We start from the raw sequence: 10,035 nt of genomic DNA, 5'->3' as shown, positions 1-10,035 counted from the left end.
CCGCCCCCTGGCAGCCCTGCAGAGCAGCCCCAGCCCAGCTGGAGCACCAGCGGCGGGGGCTGGCGCCTGGCACCGGGCAGCACTGCCCGGCGAGGCGGGGAGATGGAGCGGGAGCTGGCACCGCCCGGCTCGGGGCGGGGGACATCGGCGACAGCCCGGGGGGGACCCGGGCGGCTGCATGGACGGCGGGGTGGGGGGACACGGGGTGTGCAGCGGACACGGGGCGGGGAGCCGGCGTGGGACGGGACACACACACACACACATAAATATCCTGTCTGGGGAGGGGAGACGACCTGCTCCAGGGGGGTACCTGCTCCGCAGCACGATGCCACAAGCCGCGGCGGTGTCACGGCGGTGTCGCGATAGTGTCACGACGCTGTCACGGCTCGGCTCGGCGGGGGGGGGGGGGGGGCGGGGCGGGCAGGGAGCGGCCGGGCGGCGGCGCCCGTGGGCGGCGCGGAGGGAGAGCGCTGCGAGGCGGGAGGGAAAAAGAAACAAAAATAGAAATAAATGGTTAAATGAAAAGGTCCGAGCTGCGTATCGGAAATGAAGCGATTCGCCGCGAGAGCCTGCTGGTGCGCCGGTGTGGAGGGATTTCGTCTCAGCCCAGGAGAGGGGATGGAGCAGGGGGGACACTTAGAATATCATGCAGGACCACTAAAATACAGGGCCACTTTAAGCTGGCAAAGCCCCAAATGTCAGAAGGCCGTGAGGCCCCGCTTTCACGATCTGCATTCGTACTGAAAATCAAGTGAGCTTTTGCCCTTCTGCTCCACTGCGAGGGCAGTGGATGTGGGACTGCTGCTCTCCCAGCCCCGCGGTGTGAGAACAGCTGTGCTGCAGTGATGACTGGAAGGAAACAGATAAAGCATAAAATAAATAAAATAAACATGGAACTTGGTGCCATAGGAGGCCGGATGCTCGGCTAGAGTAGACCAACCCCCCAAGAAGCCTCATAAAGAGGTGAAATAGACTAGAACAGAACAGAATCACTCAGTTGGAAGGGTCCTTCAAAAATCATTAAGTCCAGCTGCATGACCTCTTGAGAGATACCCAATAGTTTAAGCATGTTATCAAGGGCATTATCCAAATGTCCCTTGAACACTGACAGGCTTGGGGCACCAACCACGCTGCTGGGATGCAGTGTCTGACCACCCTCATGGGCGACACTCCTCCTGCCAGCACTGTCAGACCTGCGCTGGCCCAGGAAGGCATTTCTTACACTCTTCTCCACACCACCCGGTAACAAGCCTGTTTGGCTTGACTTTATCCATGTGCAGTGATAGCTAAGCCATGCTTATATGACCCTAAGCCTCTGGTGTCAAGAAAATCCCCTGTGAAAGTTCACTTAGTTTACTGCCGACGTTAACCAAGTTTAACACTCAAGCAAGAAGCAGAATCATCCAGATGTATGGTGGGACATCATTTAAATGGCCTAAGCTCCCATACTGTAGCAATCACGAACTGACGAAGTAAACTGAGCAAATTTCCAGTCAAAATTCGTTTGACCCAAAGAAGGAAGGAGGGAGCAATGGATGCCGCCCAGCCCCACAGCGCCCACAAGATGGCCGCCACGGCCGGCCCCGGGCAGGTGGCGCTCGGCGGGGCCACGCCTGCTCCCGGCGCATGCGCCCTCGCCCCGCCGTGCCGCGGTAAGATGGCGGCGCCGTGAGCGTCCCTTGGCCATGAGGAACTTGCGGCTGCACCGCGCCGTCAGGCGCCGGCCCGCCACCATCCCCCTCGGCGCCCCGCAGCGCTTCTGCCTCGGTGCCGAGCCCGATGTGGTGCTGGTGGGCTCCCCGTGCGGCGTGGTGGAGCTGGGCGCCGGCGGGCAGCCGGTGAGCGCCGTGGATCGGGGCGGTGTTAGGCTCGGGGGCTGGAAAATGGAGGGGAGGGCGCGGGGGGCTCCCGGGGCCGGGGCTGCTCGCTGCGTCCTCACGGCGCCTTACGGTGGAGCTCGGGGGGGACATCTCTGAGAAAAAAAATCCTATTAAGCAGTGTTTTGAAATTTTTGAGGCATCAAATCCTTTTCGTGGGTTCAGTTCTGAAACTAATTGGCACAAGGGCTTTTGGTTTTCCTTTGAGCTTTTCATTTTTCCATTTTTAAAAAGGAGACTTTCTAAAAATCCTCACTCTTGTCTCTGTGAGCGTTATCAACTCTCAAATGCTTCTAGAACTCAAAAAATACCCCAAAGCCCAAGTGAAGTTGCTTAATATATCAGTTTCATTTCTTTACAAATTTTGTGGGCTTCTTATTTCCAGTCTATGTGATTTACATGATGGTGTCGCTAATTTTTTTTCATGATGTTTCGATGTGCAAAACACGTGTGCAACTAAATAGAAGGAACAGGTTTAGCCAACAGTTAAAAATCTATTTCTTGTTTTGCTGGACCTGAATGCACATCCAAATTGTTCATCTGAAATTTTCTGTGCTGTGTCTCTGTAAAGTCTGAATGATCCCTTAAAAATAAAGGGCCGCTTTAAGAAGCCACCTGTTTACTTCTTAATGTTAACAGTGTGTGAAGCACGTAAAGGCAGTTGAAAGATGGTTAGCAAGACAAATTGGAAGTATGGTCATTTATTGTGTCATTTCTTATATGAGTTTTTTCATTGTCTAACTAGTGCTTTTAACATGGGAGGACGTTCACAGTTCCCTATGGATAAGCAAAAAGAAGTATTTGCACATCAGATGTTTCTTGATGCTGTCCATGTGCTAGCTTCTGACGTGCAATGCTTTGTGTAACTGCAGTAGATGAAATACTTTTAGTTGTTACTCTGTTGCTTTTGTAAAAATGTCCAGCGATGTGCAATTATTAAGCTATTGGCCTCTCCATGTCCAGTTGACAAGAGAAGTTTCTTTGACTGCGGAGGGTTTTATGCCAGAGGATGAAAGTGGCTCCATTGTTGGTATTGAAGATCTTCCAGAGCAAGAATGTGTGTGTGTCGCTACAGCAGCTGGAGACATCCTACTGTGCAATCTCAGCACAAAGCAGGTAATATGTCAGGAAAGAGAACAGTACAGAGAGCTTTCAAGAGGAAGTTGACAGTTTGGGGGACAGTTGCATGTTTATTACATTGAGCTGCAGTTAGTCTTCACTTTTTGGATAGATAAGATGATTTCTGTGGAAGCCTTGGGCAGAATTAAGGACAGAGTATACACACCATAAATGAACCAGAATCTAAACTGTAGCTTGCATGTCCACAGTCTCAGTCCTGCATGCTTGTTCAGGGGGCTATTGGCCTACAGTCAGCAGCACTGGATCCATTGGACAAACAGTCTCACGGAAATAGGATTTTGCTGAAACTCCATACAGAATAATGTAATCCATAACTCACAGGTTCGTTAATGTTTTATTATCAGTCACTACATAACTTTGTGCTGAGAAAATTGTGCAGACGTGAGTTAACTGAAGAGAGAAGAAACAAACAGATATTAAGATTTGAAAATTGTTTGGTATAAAATATTTAAAAAAAAAAAAAAAGAAAAAAGAAAATACTGAGGAAAGACCAATATATCCCAGCTGAGTAAATAGGGCAGAACTGAGACACTTGCTTTCTGTTCCCTCCTTGTTATCCAATTCGTACTATCTTCGGTAAAATGCTTAAACACCACAGTAGCATCCTCTGAAGCCTGCCTCACCTCCCACAGTATTGGCCCAACCATGCAGGTTTATGTAGATACGGGATGACAGTGGTCTGTCCGGGCTGGCTGCCACTTTGTGGTTATTTGCAGCTCACCTGTTTGGGTTCTTGTTTGAGTTTGATTTGCAAATAACCACTTAAATATAAAACCAACTATATCTGAAAAACACGCCTTTCATTGCAACTCAACATATGTCATAAGGGAATAAAGATAAAAGATCTGATATATGGGACTTTTATTGCACTGGTATATGGGTCAGAGTTCATATTTAACTTCAAATTCTGTATTTCAAGGCTTTAGGACTTACTTTCTGAGTTTAAAAAGTTGTATACTTCTGGTGCAGTCTGGGCACTTGAAGTCTTGAAGGCTACTCTGCTTCTTCTGAAACCTGTTGTATGTGGATAATAGTTACTGTACAACAGTATATGGTCCTACTCTTACCTGAAAAAAAAAAATCCAGGCTTAATGACTTGAATCACATTATTTTGCTGTTCATTATGATTGTTCTGTTCCCTGGCCTTTTGCAAAATCAGGGTAACAATGCAGTGGGCAGGGAACTTCTGTCACGGTATTATATATATACTCATAATATCTCAGTGGAATGGCTTAGTTTTTCATAACCTTCTTTGAAGGTAATGCAGCTGTCACATCTGGCATTTACAAACAGCTTTCAGGGTCAGGTTTTGAATGGATATAGTGCCACTTCACTGCACATTGGAATTTTCTAGGAAAGAACGGTTGTGTCTGTGTTGTGTGACATCAGCCTGTTTCCCAATAGAACCACAGACCCAATCTGTGGTAGTATTACTATTAAGACTATTACATGCTAATGTAAGACTGAGAGGTGCAAAATAAAACTCTTGGAAAAGCTATGTGCTGATCTGTAGGTTAATTGGGCTCACATACATAAATAGCATGGAACTGTCTTTTGGTTGCAAATGTTTCTTTTGTTTCATTCAACACAAAGGGTGAAATAACTCTTGTGACGTTTCTAGGAATGTGAGGATTTCCTTCAGTCAGTGACTGATGCCAGGATGGTGTTGCATTGGTGTTGCTGCTCACCTTTGATACTGCTTCTGTCTTACAGGTGGAATGTGTCGGAAGTGTGGACAGCGGCCTGAGTGTCATGAGCTGGAGCCCCGACCAAGAGCTCGTTTTGCTTGTAACAGGTATTAACAACTACCTGTAAGCTTTCTACCCTGAGGACTGAAATTCACTATGACCAAAGTGTAAAATACAGATAATATTAAGATAAGGAAAACAAGATACAAAGTCATGAAACTAGGATTAAGACTTTGAAGAAAAGAGGGAAAAAAAAAACCTCCTGATCCTATATATTGTTTGATTTCGTAATCCATGAGGAGCTTTAGTGATTCTAGCTGAAGTTGTTCAGACCAAAAAAGCTGACTTTTATAGAAAATGATGTTTCATTAGTCTTTCAGGTCTTCCAGTGAGATATATTTTTGATCTTGCATTAAAATGTAAATATTCCTGTGTAATAAGCCCATTTGATTGCTTAATAGATACTGCTTCTTGTCCTCTGGTAAGAAATACTTGTGTTACAAGCTTTACTACAGATATATCTCTGCTTGACAATAAAGTTAGACTCAAGCAAAACAGAATCACAGGTTGGAAGCAAACTCTGGAGATCATGTATTCCAACCATTCTCTTCGAAGTGGGTTACCTAGAAAAAGTTGCTAGGAACTGTTCCCAGTCAGGTTTTGAGTCTGTCCAAGTATGGAGACCCCCACAAACTCTGTGGGTAGCATGTTCCAGTCTTTAACCACCCACACAGTAAAAAATTAAAAAGGATCACTTCCATTGATTTGATGGCATCACTTGCAGTGCAGTTCACACTGCTATTGGCATCCTGTGTGGCAGGGGCATACTGCCAGTTCATCTTCATGCCTCAGGACATACAGGTCATTTTCTGCCAAGATGCTTTCTAGCTTGTTGGCCCCCAGGTCTGTCCTACTGCCTGAGATTATCACTCCCCAGGTGTGGGACTTGGCTTGTGTCCTTGTTAAGCTTCAAGAGGTTTCTGTCACCCTCTCTGTTCCACATAACAAGGTCCTCTAGATGGAATCCCAACCCTCTGCTGTACCTGCCTCTTCTCCCAGTTTTGTGTCATTTGCAAACATGCTGAGGTGTTTATTAGTGTCATCCAGGTCACTAATGAAGATGTTAACCAACATTGGCCCTAGGTCCACAGGTCCACTGGTGGTGAAGTATCACTCATGACCAGCCTCAAGCTGGATTTTTCTCCACCAACAAGCTTTTGGATTTGTCTGTTCAGCCAGTTATCAGTCCACAGTCACTGTTCATTGATCCATCCAATCTTCCGTGAGTTTGTCTGTGATGTTATGGGAGATGGTGTCAAAAGCCTCCTCCATGTCAAGATAAATAACAACCACTGGTCTCCCCATATATCCACAAACCAATCATTTCACTGTAAAAGGCAATCATATAGGTCAGGTATGATTTCCCCTTCATAAATCCATGCCGACTACTGTCAGTCACCTTCTTTCCTTGAGTAAAAATGTTTATGAAATGCTAGGTACTTATTTCTAAAGTGAAAAGAACTCTTTAAGGTTAGTTCAGGAATTATATTTCTGAAGAGACTTGAAGATGTCCTTCCATTACAGTTTGAGATTTTTTGCTTTGAAGGATGCATTCCCTTTTATATCATGCTACCATTAGAAATACTTCTATATTTACAAAGTCCATTACAAAATAATAGGATAATATAGGAAAACGTTTTGATCTGCTGGAGATCTCAGTACTAATGCCATATTTGATGTCTACCCTGCAGGTCAGCAAACTCTCATCATGATGACAAGGGATTTTGAGCCAATTACTGAAAAGCAAATCCACCAAGATGAGTTTGGAGAAGGTAAGAGGTGCATGAAATAAAGTTGCTTGGACTGTTTTCATTGGTGTGTTGTAAGCATGTATAAAGTAAAGAAATGGAGTGGAGTGCCTCCTAAACACTAGAAGACACTTTAGACTAGTTCTTTTGGGCAGCTGGAAGGGAATTCCAGTATTGTATTTATCAGTGGAAATTCAAACAAGTTCCCTGTACTGGAAGACTTTCTGGGCTATGTCAATTTCCTCCATTTTTTTTAGAATTAAAGTTGGGTGGATGGATTATGTGGTGTGATGCTATAGTTGTTAACCACAATGTGCAACTTATCTCTGTAAATCTTCTACCACAACAATTATTTCTTTCTCAGGAAAGTTTGTTGCTCTTGGCTGGGGTAAAAAGGAGACACAGTTCCACGGATCAGAGGGAAAACAGGCAGCACATCGCAAGCAAACGGTATTATGTTATTTTTCTTACGTCAGGTCCATACTCTCCAGAGGGAAAATACGTATAAAGAAAGTTCCTGTTGTTTCTGCTCTGCTAGTTTGACACTGCCTTTCCAGGTAGTTGTCTTCGTAGTCTCCTTCTGATTGTTTCTGTTGTTTGGGATTCAGCATTTTTATCCTCTTCCTAAATCACAACAGTAGCTGGAAGTACTTAGGGCTGGTTCATATGGAGCTCAAAGCAAGATTTGGAAGTGCTAGTGCTTGCTGATGTAAAGCCACCATTGAATCAGCATTACAGAAGTTTCTGAACATGTTCTATATATCAAAACATTTATATATCCAAAAGCTATAACATGTAGTTCAGTTTGCTTCGTGAAGGCAAGAGTTTAAGGACGGGCTACTGACCACCACCGATCATGTGAGGTGATTCTCTCTGGGCCTGTAAGTTCTAGGTCTTTGTTCCCTTTTTTGACTCTTCTTCATTTAAGTCTTTTTTTTCTTTTCTTTTTTTTTCCTTTTTATGAAAATTCAGGTAGCTAACAAACTCCACTGCTGCGTTTTTCTTTCTACTTTTTATTTTTTTTTAAGGCTATACCATTCCTGTATTTTGGAAGTGAAAACTTACGGGAAAATGTGTCTCCCAGCTTAAAACAGTCCTGCTGAAACATGATAGGCTACCACAGGAAGAGATGAAATGTGTCCAGCTCTAGCTTTACTATTAGGAAAGATGGACCAGGATAATATTTGGATGTATCTAGAAAAATATGCCTAGTTTGGCCAAGTTAAACCTCTGAGCAGCTGCCTTTTTATGTGTATTCAGTTGAGATATTTTTTTTTCCTGTTTTGTTCTGTGAAGAACCTCTTTGCTTTGACAAATGCTACTTCTCATCCCAACTTCTGTCCGTCACACAGTCTGTCTGGACAGCATGCCTTTCTCCCAAGGGATGTTGACTCTTGAGTGCTGGTCATGAACAAACCTTGACTCACCCTTGCATCATGTCCAGCTTGGGCACAGCTGGTCTGTAAGGAGACTGAGGTGAAAGGGAAACATATCATGTGATCATGGAATAGATGGTCATATGCACATACAGGAGGAACAGATTGAATTGAAAGACAGTTTTAATGCTAGCATTTCCTAAAATAACATTCTGAGTAGTGAATTCTAAACTTTGCAGTCTCGCAATTGTTTAATGGGTTGATTTTATGCTGAGCCTCTTGAAAGAGCTGTCTTAGCAACGCAGTCTGCTTAGACAAAGCCATCAGTTGCCTTCCTAAGCTTTGATGCAGTTTTCTTCTGTATGACTTCAGGAAGTATCACCTACTTCAGCCTGGGATGACAGCAGGCCTCGGGTGACATGGAGAGGGGATGGGCAATTTGTTGCTGTGAGTGCTGTCTGTCCAGAGACAGGTATGGTACCAAATTTCATTGAAATAACCAACTTGTTTAAAACTTGTTCTTAAGTGGAAGTGAGACAAGGCAAGAACTGGCTAGTGTTCATGGTCTCTTGGCCACTTAAAACTGAGGATTTGAGCTAATTAATTGCTCCTTCCTCTATTTTGATCTCAAAGGCTCACAAAAGCATTTAGTAGATATGGTCTTTTAAATGCTTTCTTGTCAGTTTGGTTTTCAGTCCAGTGAGAGGTCAGGAGAGGTTACTACTGAGTACTTACTAACTGAACTGCTTTTTTCACCAGCTCTAAGCCACTGCTTGAGCTGTAAGCAATCTCTTTCAGGTCCCTAATACCAAGTGCATGTGTCTCTTGCAGTAACCACAGTTCCTCATAGTAAGAATTTGTCCTTGCAGACTTTTAAGTATTGTTAATGCTTTTCCCCAGGTTTTGTAATTGTTGTCTTCCATGATTAATATTCCTGAGCAGTTCAAATGTATTTGGTCAGTATATTGAACTGTACCAAAGACCTATTTTTCTACTAGTTTGGGTTTTGACCCTCAGTACTTCGGATTAGGAAGATATTGCATATACAAGACAATTTAAATGTTTTACTGGAGAGCAAAATGGCTACCACTGAGCTAATTTGAACTGAAATTCCTACTCTACTTGAGTAGAGTCACTCAATTGCTATGGAAGAACTTCCTGAGACAGAAGTTGTGATGTGCTGTTGTTAACCCGTAAGGTATACAAAAGCAATCTCCTATCTATTCATGAACATCCAAATTTGCGCTCCCACCCTCATGAAAATTAAGATTCTCTTCCTGGTATTTTCTTACATCCTTTTCTCCATGCCTCCTCAACCTCTAGGTGCTCGAAAGGTCCGGGTGTGGAACAGGGAGCTTGTGCTGCAGTCAACAAGTGAGCCTATCTCGGGATTAGAACAAGCACTGGCCTGGAAGTGAGTAGCAATGAACCTGCATGAGGGCTGCAGAGCGCTTGTTTTTATTCCCTAGCCACTACCTTTGCTTAGCATTAATTTCATTCTCCTGTGTTTATTTTTCTCAAAACTTGAAGAAAGCCATCTTCTGATCCATCACGTGGAGGGGTAGCCCCTTAAGACCAGAAAAACCTAATACTTGCATTACATGTGGGAAGAAGGGATAGATTCTCTACACTGTCTCAGTATCAGGTGGTTTGGGATTTAACTGTCTAAAAAGGAGTATTACAGGTGCCTTTGCCTGTGCCTACACTTACCTGCTCACCTGAGGATGTTAGGAGCCCTGTTTGTGCTGCACCTATGACTTTGAACAGTGCTGAGGAAAACAGATCTCCTACTGCCTTTTTCTTCATGTCTCATGTGAAAGCTTCCTCTCTGGAGAGAGGGAAGATGATTGGTGTTTAAAATAACAGTTAGTGATTGTGTGAGCAACCACTGTTTCTTTTACTTTTTTTTTTAAGGCCCTCTGGAAATTTGATAGCGTCCACGCAAGAAAAACCCAACAGACATGATGTGGTTTTCTTGGAGAAGAATGGACTTCTTCATGGGGAGTTCACCCTGCCGTTCCAGAAAGGGCAGGTCAAAGTGAGTGCTGTGTCTGGGCTTCTTTCATTAGACTGTAGTGAAGAGGAAGACTAGATCTTTATCCAGATTCTAAGAGGAAGTTTTTGACTTTGCACTTAGTGCTGGTCC

The 10,035-nt window shown here is 44.1% G+C and overlaps 1 protein-coding gene across 1 annotated transcript in view; it reads left to right on the top strand.

Moving 5' to 3' along the window:
* The first annotated feature begins 1,616 nt into the window (after nucleotides 1-1,616).
* The window catches only part of ELP1 (elongator complex protein 1), a 32,725-nt gene continuing 24,306 nt past the window's right edge, over nucleotides 1,617-10,035 (top strand). Inside the window, exons 1-8 of the mRNA XM_035310949.1 lie at nucleotides 1,617-1,838; nucleotides 2,841-2,993; nucleotides 4,731-4,812; nucleotides 6,457-6,537; nucleotides 6,878-6,963; nucleotides 8,262-8,361; nucleotides 9,213-9,303; nucleotides 9,804-9,927. Coding sequence (XP_035166840.1) covers nucleotides 1,686-1,838; nucleotides 2,841-2,993; nucleotides 4,731-4,812; nucleotides 6,457-6,537; nucleotides 6,878-6,963; nucleotides 8,262-8,361; nucleotides 9,213-9,303; nucleotides 9,804-9,927 — 870 coding nt within the window. The 5' untranslated portion in view covers nucleotides 1,617-1,685. The remainder of the gene's footprint in view (nucleotides 1,839-2,840; nucleotides 2,994-4,730; nucleotides 4,813-6,456; nucleotides 6,538-6,877; nucleotides 6,964-8,261; nucleotides 8,362-9,212; nucleotides 9,304-9,803; nucleotides 9,928-10,035) is intronic.

This window comes from Oxyura jamaicensis, chromosome Z, assembly GCF_011077185.1.
Source record: "Oxyura jamaicensis isolate SHBP4307 breed ruddy duck chromosome Z, BPBGC_Ojam_1.0, whole genome shotgun sequence".
Classification (NCBI taxonomy): domain Eukaryota; kingdom Metazoa; phylum Chordata; class Aves; order Anseriformes; family Anatidae; genus Oxyura; species Oxyura jamaicensis.
The sequence above is the reverse complement of the archived record's forward strand: the minus strand, read 5'-3'. Positions and strand labels throughout refer to the sequence as shown.